Source organism: Microplitis mediator, chromosome 5 (genome assembly GCF_029852145.1).
Source record: "Microplitis mediator isolate UGA2020A chromosome 5, iyMicMedi2.1, whole genome shotgun sequence".
Lineage (NCBI taxonomy): Eukaryota > Metazoa > Arthropoda > Insecta > Hymenoptera > Braconidae > Microplitis > Microplitis mediator.
The window spans coordinates 25289791-25314754 of record NC_079973.1 but is presented as its reverse complement, the minus strand read 5'-3'; the positions used below and the strand labels follow the sequence as shown (position 1 = coordinate 25314754).

General features: G+C 36.3%; 2 protein-coding genes and 1 long non-coding RNA gene across 6 annotated transcripts; 2 read left to right on the top strand and 1 right to left on the bottom strand.

Moving 5' to 3' along the window:
- The first annotated feature begins 873 nt into the window (after nucleotides 1-873).
- LOC130668074 (cyclin-dependent kinase 11B-like) lies at nucleotides 874-5746 on the top strand. 4 transcript variants are annotated; one of them, XM_057470135.1, is made up of 6 exons: nucleotides 874-1125; nucleotides 1276-1662; nucleotides 2824-3324; nucleotides 3412-3594; nucleotides 3675-5132; nucleotides 5254-5746. In XM_057470135.1, coding segments are annotated over exons 1-6 (2601 nt in total). In that variant the 5' UTR covers nucleotides 874-1054; the 3' UTR covers nucleotides 5255-5746. The 4 variants fall into 4 exon arrangements, with proteins under 4 accessions (XP_057326118.1, XP_057326117.1, XP_057326115.1 ...); XM_057470134.1 differs by having other exon boundaries at nucleotides 2824-3333; XM_057470132.1 differs by having other exon boundaries at nucleotides 2809-3324.
- A 1633-nt stretch (nucleotides 5747-7379) lies between these two features.
- On the bottom strand, nucleotides 7380-10438 carry LOC130668954 (uncharacterized). Its single transcript, XR_008990089.1, has 2 exons — nucleotides 10180-10438; nucleotides 7380-7632 (listed from the first exon to the last, which is right to left on the bottom strand). It is a non-coding gene; the product is annotated as an uncharacterized LOC130668954 (long non-coding RNA).
- A 409-nt stretch (nucleotides 10439-10847) lies between these two features.
- LOC130668952 (probable chitinase 10) lies at nucleotides 10848-23613 on the top strand. The gene is made up of 21 exons (XM_057471528.1): nucleotides 10848-11032; nucleotides 12073-12408; nucleotides 12502-12758; nucleotides 12965-13018; nucleotides 13087-14355; nucleotides 14434-14924; nucleotides 15000-15417; nucleotides 15483-15765; nucleotides 15841-16082; nucleotides 16785-17158; nucleotides 17233-17527; nucleotides 17573-17872; nucleotides 17947-18495; nucleotides 18566-18970; nucleotides 19039-19341; nucleotides 19411-19622; nucleotides 19831-20295; nucleotides 20355-20640; nucleotides 20698-21059; nucleotides 21143-22069; nucleotides 23078-23613. The coding sequence occupies exons 2-21, from the start codon at nucleotides 12083-12085 to the stop codon at nucleotides 23354-23356; spliced, it is 8097 nt and encodes a 2698-aa protein (XP_057327511.1). The 5' UTR covers nucleotides 10848-11032; nucleotides 12073-12082; the 3' UTR covers nucleotides 23357-23613.
- Nucleotides 23614-24964: the final 1351 nt, after the last annotated feature.

Below are 24964 nucleotides of genomic sequence, written 5' to 3'. Positions count from 1 at the left end.
ATTTTAAGAATTATTTTAATCAGTTTCATCGATAAAAGTGTTTAACAACTTTTTAAAATAAATTTGTACCGTAATTAAAAATTTTAAATATTTAATGAATTTATATTGTTTTAGTTTTTTATTATTATCTTATCTTATCTTATCTCATAGAGTTATCATTCGAAATCTAACTTACCAACATAAAAGCGCAATTTACAGCAGTCGGTATCAATTGTAAAGATTGACGTGTACAGAGTCTAGATTATCTTTGTATTATCGCTCAATCATGCCCGGGCGTAAACTAGTATTCTCTCCACAAATGTGACTTGTAAATATCTTACTTCATTCTATTATTAGCATAAATTGTTGCAACATCCCAATAAGTATAGTTTAAAGTGTATTTAGCTTTGCATATTGTTACCTTTTCAATATACTCTAACTTTTATGTCTAGCCAAAAAATCATATTTAATTACAAATTGATTTACTAAACTTCTATTAATTCTTATTCGTAACTACTTCTAATTGAATTACGAATTTAAGTAACGGAAGTAATACGTTGTTTATTTACTATATGTTTGACGTAAAAAATCTCCAATTATAAGATAGTGTCGCGTTTTGAAAGTTGGTATTATTATTGTACCGTTTTCACCAGTCATATAGATTTAATAATATGGTATTTAAACTAAAATTATTCTATGTATGTTCTTCTCAATCAAATACTTTCATTGCTTGAATTCTATTCGCAATGTAATCTTTCTCACTGTAGTACTACATTAAAAAGTATCTACAATTTTTATTTCTGTAATATTACAGTCATTCGGACAAAATCACGGCACCCAGCAGAAGGAACAAAGCAGCTGGTGGAAATGGAACAGAAAGACCTAGTGCGCCACTGGTACTGACATGAGCGGCGTTCGCCCAAATCTGTGCTGTAACCAACAAATAAAATTATAAAAACACATATTTATATATAAAATATATACACTTGATAATAACGTTACTAGAACGTTTGTAATTATAAGAAAAATACAAATGAAGGGGCATAAATGTTAACAATAAATCCTAGGATATAAAATGGACATAGACAATCAGAGTGAGGACGGTGAGATAAAAAAAAGTCCGATGAAAGACATCGACGAGTTCAGGTAAGCTATTTTAAGGTTATTATTTATTTATTTAAAACTTAATTATTCATTGGTCATGAATTAAAACTCGGGTTGAATAATACTGTATGTATATTAATTGATGTTCTTTGATTGATAGACAATTAGTACAAATAATAAAATTAATAACAGTTTCTCAGAGGAAGAAGGAGGTGATACTGCGGACTCATTGGATATTAAACCGCCACAAGCAGCATTACGTTTGCGAAAATCAAACTCCTCTAGAAGACGTGATAAGCATGGGGAGAGACGCGATAGGCGCGATGACAAAGATCGCAAGTCGCGGCACCACGACCGCGAGGATCGACGCAGAGAAAATAAACACAGGCACCGCAGACATGGTGTGGAGTCCGCCTCTGACGGCGGCGGCGGTTCCAAGAGGGAACGCGACAGATTAGAACGAACTGATAGACTGGACACTCACTCTCGCAGTGCTGCTGCTAGTGAAAGAGAGTCTTCTAGATATGAGAGGAAAGAAAGAAACACTGGAGATCGTGTCCTGGAGGACTTACGCACTAGGTAAATTATTTTTACAACTTTTTTCTTGTCTGTTTTTAAATTAAAGAAATAAATATTTATAATATACAAGCATATTATTTATTTTTTGATTAAATGCTTTTACTTTTATTTTTATGCAAATTATTTTTTATAGGGTAGAGGTACCGTTTTCGGGCCAGCTTTGGACACTTGAAAAAGTTTAATAAAATATTTAGTAAAAGGTGCAATGACATAATTAATTTTAAAAATGTGTCTGTAGATACTTTTACCCCACTATTAAAGTGGAAATTTTATTTAATACTTTTTTATTGATTTAAATAAAATTTTAAATGTAAAAAAATGTAGCAGTGGCCACAAATGCTACTTCTATCCTATTTTTTGTCGAAATTTATAAAAGTATGAGGGGATTCGACAGTTTCCATGGCGCCGCCAAATGACCGCGAGTTCATATAGAACTCAACAAAATAAGACTTTTTTAAAGGATAAAATTTTTCGATATCTCGCTTAGTTTTCGAGAAAAATCGATTTTGGGAAAAATGTGATTTTTTTTTAAAAAAGTGAAAAATTTCATGAATTTTAATATCTTCATTTTTTTGTATTTTTTTCTGAAAACTGCAGTTGAAGATGAAAATTTTGAAAAAAAAAATGTCTGAATTAGTCCATTTTTTAAAAAGTTACAGCTATTTGAAAAAAGTCTAATTCCTTCAAGTTCTACAAGAATTTGCGGTCATTTGACGGCGCCACGGAAACCGTAGACTTCCCAAATATGATTTAAATTATTAAATTAAAAATTGGTCGGGTCTCATGCGTGTGAATGTAACACAGGCGGCAATTTTTTAAATTTTTGAATAAATAAATAAAATGTAAGTAGAATAAAAATTTAAAAATGCGTATTTAGATCAATGAAAAATTAGTGTGCGCATTTTTTAAAATTTCATTATTTTAATTAATTAATTTATTTACTTATTTAAAATTTACAAATCGTCTAATGTCTGGTACATTTACACTCATCGAGTCCCGCTTGCTATTTATCGCAAACTAGTAATTTAATTTATAAAATAATGCTTGTTAATTATTTTATTATTTATTAATTACAACTTATTATTTTATCTAAACTAATGAATTTTTTTTTGTGCAATTTTTTTACTAATATACTGAATAAAAAAGGAACTTGGTTTCAAGATTACTGGACAAACGACGTGAGCGACGAGATGATTCAAGAGATTTACGTGACTATAAATCTGAATCGAGGCGCGAGTTGCGGTTAGAGGACTCGCGGGACTCGCGAGATCGTCGGGATATGAGAATGGAGGACACGCGGGAGAGACGGAGCGACATGAGGATGATGATGGATGACGGCCGTGCCGTTGACCGCCGCGACCTAAGAATGGACGACAGGCGGCATGTCCAGGGCATGGACGATTCCTCGTATACCGAAAACGAGCTGATGGAGGAGCGATCGAATAGAGAGAAAAGACACAAGCGGAACAACAAGTACGACAGGGCACGCGATCGGGATAGGGAAAAAAATGAACGGGAGCGCGAGCACCGCGAGAAACAAATGCGCGAATCGATGATGGAGGGAATACAGATCAATGATATGGAGGATTTGGAGATCAATGACTTGCCGCTGCAGACTAAGGACATGAAGGAAATCAACGAGCAGGAGATGCGCAAGGAGAGGTATCTCAAGTACGGATTTTTCTTTGGTATTTTGGACACTGATGTTATTTATTTATTTTATTTATTGTTTTTTTTGTTACTTTGTAGATTACTTGAAGCGGATCGAGAAATGGTGAGGAGGAAAGAAGTTTCTAGGATGGAATTGCAAGCGAGGAGGCTGAAGAGAGGAGAGAAACGTCCACATAGTCCTGATCATGATGAGGTCGTTGAGCTGACTGACGAGAGTCTGAGTCCTGTGCAATCAGATGATGATCAGTCTAAATCTCCAAAGTAATTTTATTTTTCTATAAATAATTTATTTATTTCTTTGGTCAACTGAAATTTGATGACTCTCTTAAATTTAATTGCAGATCCCCGGGCAGACAATCCTCAGAAGATCGTCATAGTGGGCAAGATAAATCCTCGGACAGACACACGTCGGATTCGTCGGACTCGAGTAGTGACGAGGATGACGACTCAAACGACTCTAATAAGGGCTCCAATGATGAATCGAATGACGGGTCTGATTACTACAACAATCCTAGTCCGCTGTCTGTCGAACGGCTCACCAAGTCTGACCACTCTGACGGCGGCTCTCCGGGTCATATTGAGTCAAACGGCACCACCAAAGAACCTGAAGAGGTAAAGGAAGAAGTTAAAGAAGCAAAAGCGCCTGAATTACCTCCATACTTACCTGCGATTCAAGGCTGTCGCAGTGTCGAAGAATTCCAGTGTCTTAATCGTATTGAAGAGGGAACTTACGGTGTCGTTTATAGAGCGCGAGATAAACGTACTGAGGAAATTGTCGCCTTGAAGAGATTAAAAATGGAGAAGGAAAAGGAAGGATTTCCCATCACTAGTTTGAGGGAAATAAATACGCTGCTGAAAGCGCAGCACCCGAATATCGTTACCGTCCGAGAGATCGTTGTCGGCAGCAACATGGACAAGATATTCATCGTCATGGACTATGTGGAGCATGACTTGAAGTCCCTGATGGAGACGATGAAGCAGAAGAAACAAAATTTTTTACCCAGCGAAGTAAAGTGTCTGATGCAACAATTATTGAAAGCGGTGGCGCATTTACACGACAATTGGATACTCCACCGCGATTTAAAAACTTCTAATTTGCTACTGAGTCATCGGGGAATTTTAAAAGTCGGAGACTTTGGATTGGCGCGCGAATATGGATCACCTTTACGTCAATACACGCCAGTAGTCGTGACTTTATGGTACCGCGCACCAGAATTGTTACTTAACGGCAAAGAATACAGCACGCCGATCGATTTGTGGTCCGTCGGCTGCATATTCGCCGAATTGATACGCATGGAAGCTCTATTTCCCGGGAAATCGGAGATCGATCAGCTGCAAAAAATATTCAAAGAACTAGGATCACCAAACGATCGCATTTGGCCCGGCTACTCAAAGCTACCAGTGGTATCAAAAATTCCTTTCACTCAATCGTACCCAGTGAACAATTTGCGGCAGCGATTTAGTCTAAAATTATCCGACAACGGAATTGAATTATTGAATAAAATGTTGACCTACGACCCGGCGCAACGCATCACTGCCGAAGACTCGCTGCAGCATCCGTACTTTACTGAGACTCCATTGCCAATAGACCCCGCGATGTTTCCAACCTGGCCCGCCAAGTCCGAGCTCGGCGTCAGAGTGACCACCAACGCCTCCCCCAAACCTCCAAGTGGCGGCAAAGAGTACAAACAACTCGGCGACAACGACGAGGCGGAAATAAATTCATCCACTGGCTTCCACATGGGGCAAATGGAAAGTGGACGCGGAGCTGCGCCCGTCGGGTTTCATCTCAAGTTCTGGTAATTATTTCTCATACTTTTATTAATTAGTATCCACATAAATAAATCACTTTTCATTTATCTTTAATTATTAATCATGTATATCAACACTAATACTAATTAAATTTTAATAATTGTTTAGATCCTCTCCAATAGGGCATCGACATTCCAATTTCAATGGAATAAAGCGCGTCAATAAGATATATTAATATTAATATCAATATCAATATTAATTATCAATGACCGCGTTATTTTACATTAAAAAAAAAAAACGAAATTGACAGAACAATGAATTTATTGACGTCTCAATTTTACCGCGTACTTTATTTTATACTGATTTCGATTATTTTTTTATGACTAGGGAAAAATATATCGATACAGTGAACAGTTGAACATAAATTAAATAAAACAATGTAAATATACTTAGCTAATTAACCTATTAATTAATAAATAAATAAATAAATTTATAAAATAATATTATTGTAAGATACTTTTGATAAAAGTATCGTCTGTTGCAGTTATATGTGTAATATGTGTGTATCGTGTACAGAATTATTATTAAAAAAAAAAAAAAATACATGAATTTATATACTTATATAAAATAAAAATGAAAAATAAATGACTACTTTAATGTACTTGATATTGTTGTTTATTTGATATCATTTTTCAACATCATTTTTTTTTTTACAATAGAGAAGTTTCATGAATTTTTTATCATAAATTATTTTGTAAGAGACCCAGTACCCGATCAGGGAGCTAGTACTCAATCACTCATATATTTCTATATCTATATTTACTAAATTTTACTGAATATAGATCTAAAAATACATGCAGTGACCGGGTACTCGGTCTTTTGCTTTAGATGAAAGAACAAATTTTTAAAAATATGTTTCAATTATTTTTTTCAAGTCAAAATTTCCATTTTTTTTAAACTTGAAGGCTTTTGCGCGCCCATTATTTTTTACCTCTTGTAACATTTCGGTAACTATCTTCTACTCTCTCTCTATGAAAATGTTATTGAAAATATTTATCATGGATGCCTATTGTCCCTATTAGCTGCTAACATGACCAACTATCCCCATAACAACCGTTGCCATGCCAAGTCTCCATAGCAACCGTTGCCATGACGACTAAGCGGTGACAACACCAACTTTTTTAGGATGGATTAATTATAAAAAAAAAAAAAAAAATTTTGGCGCGAAAAAAAGACTTATAATTAATTATGACGTCACTACATCTGTTGGAGCTGAGAACCAAAATCACGTTTTCCCTCAATTTTTCTTAACAACTTTAAAAAAAAATTTAATTAGAAATCATGCAACTTCACTATTGAATATTTTATTTATTAATTAGGTAGATACAGTAATTACTTATGTTAATATTTTTTATGATATTTAATAATCGTTGGGTGTTTTCAAAGTTGACTTGTCAGCAATGAGTAGCAAGTAGACTATTTATTTACCAGCATTGTTCATATTTTTCGGAAGACCCAGTAGTGAATTTATCAGCTCCGAGTTACGTTTTGGGTGGCACATTCCTCGTGGATATGATAATAGTAATCTAGCTAATTGGAGCTGGTCGCTGTCCTGTAATTGAATTTTTTTTTTTAGTAAATAATTACACGGAAAAAAAAAATAGGAGCTGCAACAGGATTTTGTCCTGTTGCAGCTCCTATTTTTTTCCGTGCAGTAATTAAAAAATAAAAAAAAAATAAATAAATTACCACTCCTCTCCCGTAAGGAAAATTTGAGGCCACCATTTCTCGATCAATGTCTTCGATTGTTCCGTAAGTGAAATCGATAATCGTCAGTATTAAAATAGCAATAAATATATTTTTTATTAATTTACTTGCGCAAATCATTTTTTCTGTAACAAAAAAAAATTAATTAATTAATAAAAAATTATTTATAGATTCAGTAATTTCGTGTAGGAGGAGAACTCAATTTAGATCACAAAAAAATTAATAATTTATCGTGTGAGTTTAAAATTTATTATTCGAAATTTGAACCGAATATTCAAATTATTCGATTCAAATTTCTAATCAAATATTATTTTCATGCTTTTGAATTTAAGATTTTCAAAATTTATATTTTTATTACTATGAAATTTTTATTTATAATCAACCGCGCGGGAAATGATTTAAGCGGACATTAAAAAAGTCATAGAATAAATTAGATAAAAGTTATGATTAAAAATTCAAAATTTTATTATTTTTTTATGAGACCCAATTTGAGTTTTTTATTGACTCCCGGTTCTATAAATTATTACCTGTTAATAATTATCAATCCGAATTTGAGATCTTGTTAGCAGTAACGCTCGCGGACAACTTGAGATTTTCCACAAACTCTCGTCCATTTTATACCCTTTTATTGACGTAATTATTGAATTATGTCAAATGCACTCCCAACTTTTATAAAATCTGCTCAAGACATCTCGGATAAATCTTACTTACGATCGCTCCCTCATACTCTTCAAAATTACGCTCCAGTTGTTTTAATTTCGATAGAGCAGATTCTCATGTCTAAAAATATTCATAAAAATCTAACAAATTTTTATTATTACTATAAATTTATAGAACTAATTGACTTTTTTTATTCTCTTTGGGGCAAAAAAATGAATTTATGATATTAATTAACTAAAATTTTATATTTTTCGGGGCAATAAAATCTACGTCTTAAAAATATTTTATCAAGACCATAACTCAGCGGGTTATTTGGTCTTATTTGACACTTATGGACCGTGTGCAGATCACTAGTCCCAAAACCTGATCTCAAATACCCAAACTCAAACTATCCGGTTCCTTGGACCCGACACTACGTCACTATACTAGTTTAACTGGGAGTTTGCATTCGATGCAGAAAGAAAAGCATCCGAATATTAATTTCCTGCAGAGCAGATCAAGATCTCCAGTGACTAATAATTTTTTAAGTAAACAATTTACGGATGTTTTTTCTCCCAAACTCCCAGAATGGTTTTGATAAATTTTATAAACTTATAAACTGATAAAATAAAATAAAACAAAAATTGTCAACTCGTTGTTATATATAATGAATTATGATAAAGAATTTTAAGAAAAAAACCTTTCAGTTTGACCTGAGTAGACCTTGAACCAACTTAGACGACACGATTTTAGACTGATACCCTCGTCGGAGTCGTCAACGGTCTCAAGCTCTTTTTCTCGAGTCAATCAACCCGATTCCGTTTGCATGTCAACCTTTTTTATCATTTGCTGATTTAATATTCATAACATTTATATACTTGTAAGAAACACTGATCGAATTATCTGGAGATATTTTTTAAAATAAAATTTCTTTTAAATTAATTAACTCGATCAATCATTTATTGCCGCTATTTGGATTTTATTTGGAAATTTTAGGCATACAGTTATCTATTTATTATAATAACTGTCCACTGACCCTTGGTTTATAATTCTAGCCTTTGAAATTACCATAACACTAGAATTTTAAATTTTTTATTTCAAATGTAAATAATATATTATCGGAGTTTTGATACACTAATTTCCTATCTAATAAATTAAATCTGTTATTATTTTTTTTGAGTATCCAAAGGCGCCGTAAAAATTTGAATTTAAATTGTTGACAAATATATTAATTTTTAAATTTTAATTACTCTGATAATTGACATTGGAATAATTATAAAGGCTGTAAAGTTTTTAATCGTAAAATAATTAACGTGCTCAACAATGCTAATTGTAAACTGTAAGAATAACATCAAGGCCCTGTTTGGTATTTATACTTGACAGGAAACTGTGATAATAAAACATCCTATAAATATTTAATTCGCATTGGATTGAAATTTTTTTTATTTTTGTTTGCTGGGGATTTGTTTACGCACAGGCTAGTTGCTAGTCATGCAGAATATGTGTTTACCAAAAAATATGTTTTTCATAAATATTTTTAAGAGGGGCGGGGGTGGACTAGGTCAGTACGCAACGGATCTGTGGAAATTTTTATGTATAAATGTTGCAGACATACGACAATTTTTTAATTACATATAAAAAAATTTAATAATTAAAATAATTAAATATAAAAAAATGCATCTACTGAATTTTGAATTTTCTAAACATGCAATTTTTTATTTTTATTTTATGACCATTTTAATTTATTTTTCAAAAGTTTCAAAAATTGTCAGGCGTCCGCTAACTTTAATATCATAAATTTTTTATAAAATAAAAAATAGAAAATTGGAGTTTCTAAAATTTTCAAAAAACAAGAAAGGGGTAAAATGAGTCACTTAAAAATTTTTATTAAGAAATTGACAACTGTCAAAACTTTTTTGTTCTCAGTCATAATTTAATTTAAATTCTTTCCTAAAGAAAAATTGAACATAATTTTTTTTTTTTAACTTGTGTAGGAAATTAAATTTTTTACCAGAAAAAAAAATTTTTTTATCATTTTTTTTTTAAGTGTTTATTTTATCCAATTTTTAAAATATATTTTTTGACAGCCAAATTAATATAAAATAATTATTTGGTAAAAAGATGTAGAAATCGTGAAAATAAATTACTGGATTTTTTTCTCCAGGGGCCCGTTTTACCCCTTTCTATTATATATATACATAATTTATGTGTATTCTATCCTGAACATTCCCACCAAAAAATGATTAATAGCCGAGATTTAATAATGAAATATTTTTGGTGCTTTTTACATCAGCGAAAATATATTCTCAGTGCTTACTTAAATTTTTTTATCAGTACTTATGATAAATTAGCGGCGATTATTAAGCTAATAGCCTTTCTATATCTATGACTAATACATCTATACAATTATAAGACATTATTTTTAAAAACTTTTTAAACACACAATTGTATTTTAAAAATAATATTACACAAGCTCTTAAAATTTTTTACTACTACTAAATTTATTTGCGAAATTACCCCGAGTACCTCATAAATATTTCACTCTTCCTATCACTAACTACCAAAAAACCCATCACGAAAAATAGAATCCATTTAGATTAATAAAATAAACATACAAATAGAAACATAAAGAAAAAAAAATAAATAAATAATTATTTCTCAAAGTTATGTCACAGATTTACATAATACCCAAGTATTTGTTCTCCAATGATTCCACTCGAATCCTCTCAAGTTTAATCCCAATATTAATATCACCCATTCTCATTCTTAAAATAAAAATAACAAAGTATCCAACAATATCATTTTTAACAGACACTTTTAGTGGCAATGACCCGACCTTCGATTTATGGTGACGAATATTTTGAACTCATTATACATATATAAATCTTTCCATCAACAAGTCATCAACTCTCATATATTTATAGACTCATAATTACTCAGCACTTGTCAATAAAAAAAATAAATGTCTCTATAGTGATAAATAAAATAAAGTGATAAATTTCTAGCGAATTTAGTGGTAAGTCGACCGCAACAATACCGCCGTAAAAGTCATTAAAAATTCAGGTGTGTGTTATTTAAATAAATGAATCACAAGACCGAAAGGTTCAGTCATCGTATCATCAAATCCGAGGTCCAATAAGTCAATTGCTATTTATTATACTTTTTTATTGAGTATACAGTACGATAGTGAGCCAAATACAAGGGCGAGGCTTTGGCTTTGGATTTAACTTTGGCTTTGGTTTTGCCGTCGACATCGGCATCGAGCATCCTCGTCATGCGTGCGTCTCTACGGGGACTCGAGAGGAGTATATATGGGCCTTATACGCGTACGGAATATCACATTCACGACTTGCCCTACCAAGCAAGGTTGCTCGGACCCTCTTTAATCACGTAGTAACGGAGCCGGCACCTCCGACACTCGATTGCATTTCTTTGGCTACTGCACATCAGTGTTCAGTGACTTTTTCGACTGTGATTTGAAATTTTTTATGCGTGACTGTTAAGTGAACTTGAGAACTTGCAAAAAGACATTTGCCATAAGGTATTTTTATTTTTTAAACCAATTATTTTAATTGAAAACATAAATATAAATATGTTATTTAAATTTAAGTATTCGATTATGATTATCATTATATTTATTTAATATTCGCGGGCGATTGAAATCCTCAGGGTCGGCAAGTTATTGAATTCGCGCGCGAGACATGAATTAATCAGTCTTCTTTGTGTTCTTTAATCAGATATCAGGTATTTGTCCACTTCTTTGTCATATTTACTATAAATTGATAACATATATTTGTAAAAAAAAAATTTTTATTAAATTTTTATCAAGAATTAATTTCAAAGTTATCTACTTCCGATTCTCTAAGTGATTTATTTTTAAATTGATAACGGGTCTGATAAATTATGACTCAATAGAAAATCACCGCGATATTTAATCATTTTATTAATCATCAATAGTATTAATCAATATTAATAAAGGGCGAAATAAAATTCAAATTCTAAGGAATAAATTTTTGAAAGAAAAATCTTAGACGTCTGAATTAAATTACAATTAAAATTTTTTTTTTTTATGAATTTTCAATATCGCTATCAAAATATTGAGAACAATTAACCTTGAATTTAAATTTAAAAATTTTCAGCAACTAAAAAAAAAGTTTATCACTTCGTTGTGTCTGCAGTTAAATAAAATAAAAAAAAAATCTTAAGATTAAAATTGTTATTGCTCTTTCTTGAGTATCTTAGCTTGACAACTTGTCGGTTCAGTTTGTATATATAAATTTTTAGTTTAGTATTTTCCAGTTCGTGTTATTTTATCGTGCGTGATTCCACTTTACTATAAGAGAAAAAGCTGTCCGATGCATGTAAAAAACAATAAACACGAGAGTAAAATAAGCAAACAAAAAAAACGAGATAAAAGTCATTCGCACAGTCATAAGACGCTGGGATTCATTCGACAGCCGTACCAGTAGTTTTCGGATACTTGCAGATAAACTTTAACGACTCACTCATTCTCTGTATTTTCAAAACATCTTCAAGAAAATTAAAAATAGATCGACTATGCTAATTAATGAATTTCATTAGGTCCCGAGCCATGGGCTGGCCAACATTGGCCTTGAGTCTGACGACCTTGACCTTAGTCTCATCCTATCACCTGCAAGATCACCGATTTCTGCCGCCGGTGCAGAAACACATTCCACCCTCTGAAGCCCCGACTTTCCAGAGAACTTCTGTCGAAGGTCTGCCCCCAGCCTTGGGGTCATCCAACAACAATTACAAGTCCAATGTTTATCCTGATCTCGAATTCGGATCCACAAGTTTGCCGCTCCGAGACGCAGTCGAGACATCATCGCGAGATGCTCTCGTTGATGCCTACGAATCCGCGGCTTTCTTCGACAGCCTTGAAAGCACCGCCGAGATGTAAGTATTTATTTCCCCTGCGTTTATTATTATTGTTATTTGCTTGAACGGCTCTTTACTTACTAGGTAATTGAAATAAATTGTTTTGCGTAGATTAACTCGAGGAACGATTCAACGAGATGCTGTGGAGAAGCGACCGCCACCCCCCTTGAAAAGCAACATCGTGCAACACGAGTCTATATGGCTTGAGCAGCTCTCGCCACCAATTATTAGACGTAATCAAGGTCCGCCTAAAGTCGTTTGTTATTATAATGCTGACGCTGTGTATCGTGACGATCCGTTCTCGTTACTTCCAAAGGGAATACCTGCTAGACATTGTACTCATTTAATTTACAATGCTGCTACTATAGGTAAAATTATTTGTTATTAACATTTTTTTTATCCATCAAATTGTTTTGCTGTCCATCAATTTTAATAATTGCATGGAAAAATATCTTAAATTAAATCATTAATAATTACATAGAATTTTTTTTTAAATATCACTGCAAAAAATTTTTTTTACAAGAAATTCATTAAATTGTCTTACGATAGAGATTTTTTTAAATTCTTGTTATAGATTCCCATCAATTTATAATAAAACCACGTGACCCAGAATACAATGTAGTAAAAGGTAAATTATGAATAGTAATTAAAATAATTTTTTTAATACTATGTAGTAAAAAAAAATTTTGCTGACAGGTGGCTACAAATCAGTGGTGGGATTGCGTAAGAAAAATCCTTTACTGCAAATCCTGACGTCGATAACGTCATCAAATCACACAAAAACATACAGAGAATTGATAAACTGCTACCGGTGTAGTCAGCAGTTCATACAGTCGACGATAAAATTCCTCGAGGATCACAAATTTGACGGGTTGCAAATCGAATGGAAATCAGCTTCAAGTCATCAGTTGAAAGCGCTACTTAGATCGCTGTACACTTCTCTATCCTCGCGAGGATACACGCTAGCGGTGGTCCTGCGGCCAAATGATTTTGTAGATCCTGAATTAGCGGAGATCTCTGACTTCATATTGCTGAGGTCATGGCACCTGAGTTATCAGAAAATATCTCATTCCGCTACTTTGGAAGCTTTGTCGTCTTTCGCACAGAAGTGGCTGGACGCTGACGTGAACCCGCAGAAAATAGTCATCGACTTGCCTCTGTTTGGGAAAAGTTATACGTTGAAGTACGAGAACTCGACTGAAATCGGAACCCCGACTCTGGGTCCAGGACTTGAAGGTTCTCATACAAAGCAACGCGGGATCTTGGCTTACTACGAAATCTGCACAAAGTTAGAGGACCTTTGGCATCATGGCCGCGACAAAGAAGGCCCTTATATTAAACTTGGCGACCAATGGATCGCGTACGACGACCCCATTTCAATAAAAATAAAAATTGCTTACATTAAATCCACAAATCTCGGCGGTGTTTCATTGACTTCCCTAGATTTCGATGACTTCGTAGGAATATGTGGGGATCCCTGGCCGATACTAACAGTCACCGCCAGAGCTCTCGGTATCTACGACACTCCCATTGACCACTGCGAGGTGGAAGATACTCACAGCGACCCCGACAACTGCGCGGGATTTTTAGTTTGCGACCAGGGAAAACTTTATCGCGGACAATGTAACGTTCACCAGTTTTATAGCTCCACGGAAAGACGTTGCGTTGATGCGGACCCAGAAGTTTGTCGGCCCGGTAACTTGGAAAGATACACGAAGGAAATTGATTATTTAGCGGCACTGCGTGAAAAACAGCGGAGCCAATACTTGCGCTTACACAGAGGCGCTGGATCGCGGGTTGTTTGCTACATCACATCTTGGGCACTGTACAGAAAAGGTGAAGGTAAATTTGTGCCAGAACATTTGGACACTCGGTTGTGTACTGACGTCATTTATGCATTTGCTGGTTTGAACCCTGACACGTTGACACTGCAGCCGTTTGATCCCTGGGCGGATATTGATCATGGTAAATTTATTTATTAATCAAGTTCATTAATTAACTTATTAATGAGAACAAAATAACAAATTTTGTAATTTATTCTAGGTCTTTATGAACGCATTACTTCAATGAAGGATTCAAGAGTTTTACTAGCAATCGGTGGGTGGACAGACAGTGCTGGGGACAAGTACTCGCGCTTGATAAGCAACGAGAGCTCGCGCAAAAAATTCATTGAAACGACAATAAATTTCTTGCATGCCAACAATTTCGACGGATTGTCCTTCGAATGGAATTACCCAAAATGTTGGCAGAGCGACTGCAAAAAAGGCCCGGACTCAGATCGCCCGAACTTCACGAAACTCATCAAAGAACTGAGCCGCGCTTTTGACCAAACGACGCCTCCCTTGACATTGGCAGTGACTTTGTCTGGTTACAAAGAAGTCATAGACAGAGCTTATGACGTCCGCGAGATTTCAGAGGCCGTGGACTTTATTTCTGTAATGACTTACGACTACCACGGCGCCTGGGAATCGCAAACTGGTCATCTGGCTCCACTTTACGCTCGGCCTGACGATAAATATCCTCATTACAACGTCGTAAGTTCAATCAATCTATCGATTTATCGCAATAATCTTCTTCACGCGATTAATTAATTTATTTTATTCCTACAGAACTGGACAGTTAATTATCTAGTGGATCGAGGCGCGCAGAAGTCTAAGCTGATCATCGGAATTCCATTTTACGGACAAGCATATCGACTCGCGACCCCGGAACATTCTCGTCTAGGAGATCCAGCCACGGGTCCTGGTACACCCGGCGAGTTCACTGGGCAACCAGGAATGCTCGCTTACTACGAAATTTGCGAGAGAATAAAAAAACGCGGGTGGAAAACCGGCCCAGGACCCAGCGCTTACCACAAGGATCAATTCGTGGCTTACGATGACGCAAAAGGCGTCGCTGAAAAAGGCGCATGGATAAAACAGAACGGTTTTGGCGGCGCCATGGCTTGGACTGTTGATCTCGATGATTTTACCAACAGATGTTGCGTTGAACCTTTTCCTCTGTTACGTAGTTTGAATCGTGCTCTAGGTAATTTAAAATATAATTGCCTGTTACGTATTATTACTGCTGTTATGACGTAAATTATTATACAGGACGTCTTCTGGATCCGACACCGCTCGGTGAAAACTGTCAGAGACCCTCCGAGCCAGTGACTCCTCAGCCGCCCACGCTGACGACTCACAGCGACGCGAATGACGGCGTACCGCGACCTACACGACCAGTTACTTCGAGCTCGACATCCAAACCTACAACTTGGCCCACGTGGACTGAAAAACCAACAAAGAAACCCAGTAGTTCTACTACTTCATGGCCATCCTGGACTTGGAGCACTTGGTATCCCTCTACTACCACTACCACAACTTCCACGACCATCAAGTAAATTATTTTCTGTTCTATCAACCAGAAATTTCCTTTGACTAATCAATTAATTATCTAATTAATAATTTACAGAGCACCAGAGTGGACTGAATGGACAACAAAAAAACCCACAACCACTGAAACTTCCGCAGGATCCACAACCTCTGGAGGCTCATGTAACTTTGGAGAATACGCTCCGGACCCAGCGAATTGTCGGCAGTACTACAGATGTGTCCTCGGCGAATTCAGACGCCAGAGTTGCACACCAGGACTGCACTGGGACAGCACTCGCAGCCGCTGCGATTGGCCTGCCACTGCCAGATGTCAACAAGGAGGTATCATTTTTTTACTGCGTATTTATCCTCGTAATTAAAAGTGTTGGGTAAATTTCTTAGCATCAATTAATTCATTTAATTATTTATTTATGAGAATGAAGAAGCGAGCAAGTTGACAGAAATTAATTCTTCGATTATGAAACGAATTAATTTAAATAAAATCCGGAATTACTAAGCGACTTTTAATATATTAAATAATTCTTTGAATAAGAACCTGGAATTTAAAAAAATATATGCATGCAACATTTAATATATATTGTAACTGTAAAAACCTGTTCTTTAGCTCAATTGTCACGAGTCAATTCAAGTAAACATAATGCCAGACTTTTCTTCTTAGTCTTCAGTTTTTTAAACGTCTCACTTAAGAAATGTCGCGCGAAGTCGCAAGTACTATTGAGCGAACGTTAAAATATAAACGGTATTTTCTTAACTTTTATTGTCACTCAGTATTTTATTTTATCGAGTGTTTCTTTTTAAGTTGAAAAGAGAATTCAAAGTGTCATGTTCGCTATTCAATTGACAGTTTTGCTTTTTTTTTACTCTTGCTTAGCATTTGAAAAGAATAATTACAACTCTCTTACGATAGTCGATAAAAATATATATAATAATTACGATTACAGTCACATATCTAAAGGTATTGTGTAGCGAACTATAAAATTTTATTTAATAAAATTGTTTTTTTTTACAATTAATTGTTTGTAGTGAATCAAAATCCTCAAAGACCATGGACACAAAAACCGACTACGACCACAACTACAAAGCGTCCAATAACAACAACAACAACAACAACAACAACTTCAAATCCAACGACTTCGATGAACCCAATGCCTGGCAAGCCCTGCTCTCATGGTCAATATTACGCATACTCGGAATCATGTACGCACTTCTTGATCTGCGTGAATGATCATCTTGTAAAACAGCAATGCGGTCCTGGGTTGAATTGGAACGACGAGAAAAAAATGTGCGACTGGGCGTTCATGAACCCGTGCAAGGACAGACCGAAAAAGAACGCGGCTCTAATGATGAAAGACAAAGACAACTCTGGTTCTAATAACAATAACAATAACAATAATGAGGTACAGATCTTTGATTAATGAAAAGAAAATTCAGACAGTGACCTTCAATTTTATTTTACTTAAATGTTTTTTAGGAACCATGTACTCCAGGAAGTATCAGCAGCGTTCCTGGAGACTGTCAGAGCTACCACGCGTGTCTCTGGGGCCGGCATCAGAAATTTTCATGTGCTCCAGGTCTGCATTTCAACAAAGAAGCCCACTTGTGTGACTGGCCCCATCGCGCTAATTGTAATGACGAATCCCCGATGACTGAAGATTCTGTGACTGAAGATTCTGCTGTGACTGAGCATCCTGTTGTGACAACTTCCAAGCCTACAATGAAGCCGACGAAAAAACCGACAACCACAACTCAGAATTGGTGGACACCTTCTTCTTCTTCTTCTTCAACAACAACAACTCAGAATTGGTGGATACCTTCTTCAACAACGACAACAACAACAACGACAACACAAAATCCATGGGCAGTAACAACTTCATCACCAAAACCTCTTCCATCAGCGGAAATTGATCCAACAAAAGTATCTTCGCTTTCTGGATACTTCAAAGTCGTCTGTTACTTCACTAATTGGGCATGGTACCGACGTGGAATTGGAAAATATTTACCAGAACATATCGATCATACATTATGTACTCATATAATTTACGGATTCGCAGTACTAGATTATTCTGAACTGACTATTCGTGCCCATGATTCATGGGCTGATTATGACAACCGTAAGCTTCTTAATCCACTCGATCTCCAATCATTATCTTAAGTCATTAGCTATAATTAATTAAAATTATTTCAGGTTTCTATGAACGGGTGGTAGCGTACAAAAAACGCGGCGTCAAAGTGTCTTTGGCTCTCGGCGGTTGGAACGATTCGGCCGGGGACAAGTACAGTCGGCTAGTCAATTCTCCGTCGTCAAGACGGAAATTTATCGAGCATACGATTAAATTCATTGAGAAATACAATTTCGATGGACTAGATCTCGACTGGGAGTACCCGGTGTGCTGGCAAGTGGACTGCCGTAAAGGCCCGCAGTCGGACAAAGAAGGCTTCGCGTCTTTATTACGCGAGCTGAGCGCCGAGTTTAAACCCCGCGGCTTATTGCTCTCTGCTGCCGTATCTCCAAGTAAAACTGTCATCGACAAAGGCTACGATGTCCCCGCTTTGAACAAATATCTAGACTGGATCGCGGTTATGGCTTACGATTACCACGGACAGTGGGACAAAAAAACCGGCCATGTCGCTCCACTTTATTATCACGAAAAAGACGAAGTTTACTTCTTCAATGCCAATTATACGATTAATTACTGGATTACTAAAGGAGCGTCACCAAGAAACATCGTCATGGGTAATTGTTGATATAAATTTACCAGAATTCCTGTACTATTGCTGTTATAATTGTAATTTTTGTTGATTAGGAATGCCACTATACGGACAAGCATTTACTATCCACGACCCAAGTGCTGGGACAGGATTAAATGCGCCAGCGAGTGCGGGGTTAGCTGGCGAATTCACTAAAGCCGCTGGGTTCTTAGCTTACTACGAAATCTGCGATAGAATTCGCAACCACGGATGGAAGGTCTTCCAAGACCCAGAGCGGCGCATGGGTCCCTACGCTTACAAGGGCAACCAGTGGGTCAGTTTCGATGACTCGGATATGATTCGGCAGAAAGCCCAGTTCGTTAGAGACATGAATCTAGGCGGCGGGATGGTTTGGGCTCTGGATCTTGATGATTTCCGTAACAGGTGCGGCGAAGGCCGGCATCCTCTTATGCAAACTCTGCAATTAGTTCTCTCGGATCCGCCAAATAAACATGACCGCCGTAAGCTTGTTGATAATTTTTTCTTCTTGAGTCAACTGCAGGCTAATTATTATTATTTGTTATTTTAGCGATAAAACCTCCGGCAGTTGGTCAAGACTTAGATTGGAAAAATCCTATTAAACCTGCGGTGTCCATGTCCATGTCTCCTCATTCTATGGATGATAAAGTTACCACTGGTGTGAAAACTGAAGATGAGTACAAAGTCGTATGTTATTTCACAAATTGGGCATGGTACCGTCAAGAAGGCGGTAAATTTTTACCGGAAAATATCGACAGTGATTTGTGTACCCACGTTATCTATGGATTCGCGGTATTGGACGGCACGACATTGACTATTAAGCCGCATGACTCTTGGGCGGATATTGATAACAGTTAGTTGTTAATTCACTTTTATTTGCTAAGTTGATATGAGAATTTATTAAAAATAAATATATTTGTAGAATTTTATGAACGGGTCGTTGCTCTAAAAGCCAAAGGAATAAAAGTCCTGATAGCTATTGGAGGCTGGAATGATTCAGCAGGGGACAAATACAGCCGCTTAGTTAATTCGGTGTCTGCAATAGCAAGATTTGTTACCCATGTCACTCAATTCGTTGAAAAGTATGGCTTTGATGGTCTTGATTTAGATTGGGAGTATCCAGTTTGCTGGCAGGTACACCGATAATTATAATCAGCTAGTAATTAACTAAATAAACTTACCGCAGTTAATTTTTTTTATGAATTTTGACTTTCGATACGAAAGCTCTGAATCTGATTAATGCTTCGGGTTTTTTACATAACCCCGCTATTAGCTGCCTTGTGATTGGCCAGCAGCGGGCCAATCATGAAGTAACCGGTGACTGAAGCTCGATATTTTACAGGTCGATTGCGAGAAAGGTCCAGCGTCGGACAAAGAAGGATTTACGATGTTAGTAAAGGAGTTGAGCGAGTCATTTAAACCAAAAGGATTACTGTTGTCATCAGCAGTATCACCAAGCAGGCGCGTGATAAATCACGGATATGACGTACCCGCACTTGCTAAGTACTTGGACTGGATCTCGGTGATGACTTACGACTTCCACGGGCAGTGGGACAAGAAAACTGGGCACGTGGCTCCGCTGTATGTTCGTCCGGATGACTGGGAGATGACTTTCAACGCCAACTTCTCGATTCGCTACTGGATTGAACAGGGAGCGCCGCCAAAGAAGCTGGTGATGGGCGCCCCGCTCTACGGACAGTCTTTCAGTCTCGCTGAGAGAAATCAGCATGATTTGAATGCTCCTACATACGGAGGCGGTGAAGCCGGCGACGCGACTCGAGCTCGCGGATTCTTGGCTTACTATGAAGTAATTTTCATTTTGCTTCTTCTTTCCCAGCAGCAGATCCATTTATTTTATTTTTTTAGATCTGTGAGCGAACATTGAAGAGAGGCTGGACGGTCGTACAAGACCCTGAGCGACGCATCGGCCCGTATGCTTACAAAGGTGACCAGTGGGTCAGTTTTGACGACGCAGAGCAAATAAAACTAAAAGCTGAATTCATAAAATCGCTTGGACTCGCCGGTGGTATGATATGGGCACTAGATTTGGATGACTTTGAAAACAGGTGCGGCTGTGAGCCAAGTCCGCTATTGAGAACAATGAATCGTGTGCTGAGAAATTATCCAGCTGGTCCTACTTGCAGTGTGACAGGTATTTTATCTTCTGTGATATTTTTAAACGAAAATGATAACTTTGAATTTTAAATAGGGTCTAAAGTTCCTGAAATACCGCCAATAAGTACAACCAAGGCAATGGATCATACGACGTCTTGGGAACAGACGACATCTTGGGACCAAACAACCGTATCGACGACCCGCAAGCCGATGCCAGTAGAACCCGATGACTCAGTGGAAGTAATCGCTGGACCTCAGCCTCCCCCAATGATTCCGATCGGCGAATGCGAGGACAAGCAATTCGTTCCTCACGCCGAAGATTGTTCCAAGTACGTGTTGTGTAACTTTGGACAACTGTCTGTGTTGAGTTGTCCAAGTGGCTTACATTGGAACGCAGATCACTGTGATTGGCCAGAGAATAGTCAGTGTAAAAAGAAGTCGGAAAAAATTGAAGAGGTAATTTGAATTTTTCCCACCTTCCATTGATTGATTGCTTAATTATTTAATGAGGAATTAATTTTATCGATTTTTCTGATTAGAGTAACGCGATACCAGATTCTCCAGTAGGACTGCCGAGCCAAATTCACGAAATGGAACAAGTAAATCGTGGTAACAAAAAAGTTATCTGCTACTTTACGAACTGGGCGTGGTACCGTCCGGGCAAAGGAAAATATCTACCGGAAAATATAAATGGCAACTTGTGTACACACATTATTTACGGTTTCACGGTCCTAGACCCCAATCTGCTGACAATTAAAATGCACGACTCGTGGGCAGACGTTGATAACAACTTTTACGAAAGAGTTACGGCTTACAAAGCCCAGGGGATTAAAGTTCTGGTTGCGTTGGGCGGATGGAACGACTCCGCGGGTGATAAATACAGTCGTTTAGTCAATAATCCAACTGCGAGAGCCAGATTTGTCAAGCACACGATCCAGTTTATTGACAAATACCAGTTCGATGGGCTAGATTTGGACTGGGAGTACCCGGTCTGCTGGCAAGTAAAATGCGAACTCGGACCGGCATCCGACAAAAAAGCATTCGCATCGTTGCTCAAGGAATTGAGCAGCGAGTTTAGACCACGTGGTTGGTTGCTCTCTGCGGCTGTGTCACCGAGTAAACGCGTTATCGACCATGGCTATGATGTACCGGCGCTCGCCAAATACTTGGACTGGATCGCGGTCATGGCTTACGACTTCCACGGGCACTGGGAGCAGAAAACAGGACACGTCGCTCCGCTGTACTACTACCCGGGTGATGAGTTTGATTACTTCAATGGCAACTTCTCAATGCGTTACTGGATTGAAAAAGGAGCTTCTCCTTCGAAACTAGTCATGGGAATTCCTCTCTACGGGCAGAGTTTCACACTATCGAGTACCTATGACTCGGGTTTACAGGCACCTGCGCCAAAACCTGGACAGGCTGGTACCTACACCAGGAGCCCTGGGTTCTTAGCTTTCTATGAGGTATGTTCTAGTAATATTTATCAGTCTAATTATTTTATGCCCGTCACTGACCCGGTCATTGAAGATTCTTCTCCATCAGTTTAATCAATGCAAAAAAAATTTACTTTCGATGACTTTACAATGAAACTTTGCAGGCAAAAGATCAACAAAATTCTTAATTTTTAATCAAAATTCATAAAATTTAGAGTTAGTTAATATCTGAGTCTTAGTTTCCGTCAAGCGAAAGCAGCGTCCCGGTCGTTAAAGTAGAAATTGGCAATAATTCTTTGAGGGAATCCCATATATTTATACCTTGATAGCCACCATAACCGCAAGTTAACTTCAAGCTACGGCCGGAATCTGAAGTCAACTTAACAGCAAAAGTTGCGGTTAAGTTAACAGTAGATTGTCTGTTACTTGAATTCAATTTGACTCTAAATGTTGCTGTCAGATAATGACGTCAAGTTGATTTAAAGTTTCGCTTACACAGTGAAAAAGGATTCGTCAAAATCAACACATACCGTGTGTAAAACGAACGTTTTACACTTATTCATATGTTACTTTAACATGTTTCGAGTGTTAAAAAAAGTTACACACGTATACGTTAAAAATAAAAATTTTCCAAGAATTCTTTTGTGATACTCGACATTATTTTTAACATATTTTGTGTGTTGATTTCATAGTAACATATTAAAAGTGTTACTTTCGAATAAAATGACATTTTTGTGTGTTAAAAAATCAATCGATTGCGACAATTCAAACAAGATAAATACCGTGTGTTAAATTGACACACAAAAGTGTTAAAAATTCAACACTCAGATTTTTAACACACGTTTTTTTTACACTTTGACGATTCGTTTTCTACTGTGTAAAATTGACGGCAAGTTTTTCTGTCAAATTAATTCAGATGGCAGTTGATTTGCATCAACTTGCACGCGAGTATTATCCAGCCAATTTACATGGACCTTGGTTAAGATTTTGAAAATATTAAGCGCATTCTTCTGAAAATGTTCCATTTAACTGTTTCAGGTTTGCGAAAAAGTTAAGAACGGATGGAAAATAGTAAAAGATCCAGCGAAACGTATCGGGCCGTACGCAGTACGTGGGGATCAGTGGGTCAGCTACGACGACGTGTCAAATGTAATTGCAAAAGCTTCGTTCATACGCGAACTGGATCTCGCTGGCGGCATGGTTTGGGCGTTGGACCTCGACGACTTCGATGGTAACTGCGGCTGCGGAAAGTACCCGCTACTCCGAGCCCTCAATCGCGGCCTCGGCGGATCTACTTACAGAGGAGATTGCACATAGTCATATAATTTGAATAAGTTTTTTTATCATGATTTAATTCTTTGCCTTTTAAGTTTTACGTCTTAATACTACGCAATTAAGTCTAGACAATAGTTTGTAACTGTAAGATTTATTCTTGACTCAACTCTTCCGGATGACACGAATTTTTTTATTTCTTTAGTTTGAATTGTCGTGTCACCTGCGAAGATTAATAAAACAAGAATACGATTTTTATTGAATAAGTGGATAATAAAAAAAAAAAAATAAATCAGAAACTGGATATTTATGATTTTGGGTTTAATGTCTATATATTTTGTATATCATTATTAATTATATTTATATGTGACAACAAATATGATTATACAATTAAATGGAAAGAAAAATTCTACAAGTTAGTTGAGAGTTAAAAATAATTCGTATCGTAAGTGGAAAATATAATTAATTAATGAAAGTATAATAATAATAATGACGCAGTGGCTTTACAGATAAGTAGTCACTTTGCGATACATTTTAGTGAGTGACAAAAGACAATGAGTCTTACTACTAATTATTATTATTATTATTAATATTAATATAAATTCTATAAAATGCGAGGTATAAATTTACAAAGCGCCTAAATTTTAATTTATTTCTTACACTACTAATTACATACTCATGTAATTATTTAATAATGCGGTTAATATTATTACGGCTAATTATTATTTTTGTCTCATCGGTACAATAAAAAAGGAAAATTACATCAATTAAATACACGGTTCCACCCAAGTAGCAGAGAGACAACTTTAAGATGTTTTTTGAAAGGATAAGAAATTTTTTTTGTCTCAGTCACATTTTTTGGTATAAAGAAGACATGCAAATCGCCCCCTTTCTGGGTAAACTTCGTAACTACTTTTTTTTCATAATTAAAATTATGAGTGAAATAGTATATTACACACCTAGGGCAGTAAAGTAAGAAATGTCTTAGATCACATGTAATTGTTGGCCGAAGCAAAGCCGAGAAACATTTTTTTTAGTACTGCTACTGCGTAAAAAAAGCTTCAAATTTTAATAATTATCACAGAATGTTCGAAAGACTTTTGAATTTTAGTATTTCCAGTAACGCACGTGTAACAGAAGAGATGTTTTGACCGATTTATGAAAAAATTATAATTTTGCAGTTACGAGATTCACCCAGAAAGGGGACGAAATGTTAGTTCCGGAGACGGAGAAAATTTGAGTTGTTTTTTTCTGTCATGTCAATTAAAAAGTCGTTTAGATGACTTATTTTACTTCTATTTGTAATTTACTTTTTGTCGTCACTTGGTCAAGTCTTTTAAGTAGATGTTTATTTGGTGACATAAATTCCTGACCGTTTTGTCAACATATTGGTGCGTTATCGATATGTCAAAAAATTGCCTAAAAACTGATATCTTATAGATGTCACAAAGGCAAGTCGGCTGCCCAATTTCAAAACACAGTAACTGACAAAAATAAAATTTTTAAAATACAAATTGATCACAATGATGTTCACAAGACTCCACTAGAACTAAAAATACTAAAATATCGATTTTGAAAAATTTGTTCCTTACTGTGTGTGTGTTGAAATTGGGCAGCCGAAGTGTGCTACTTGGGGCAGCAACGAAATCGCAG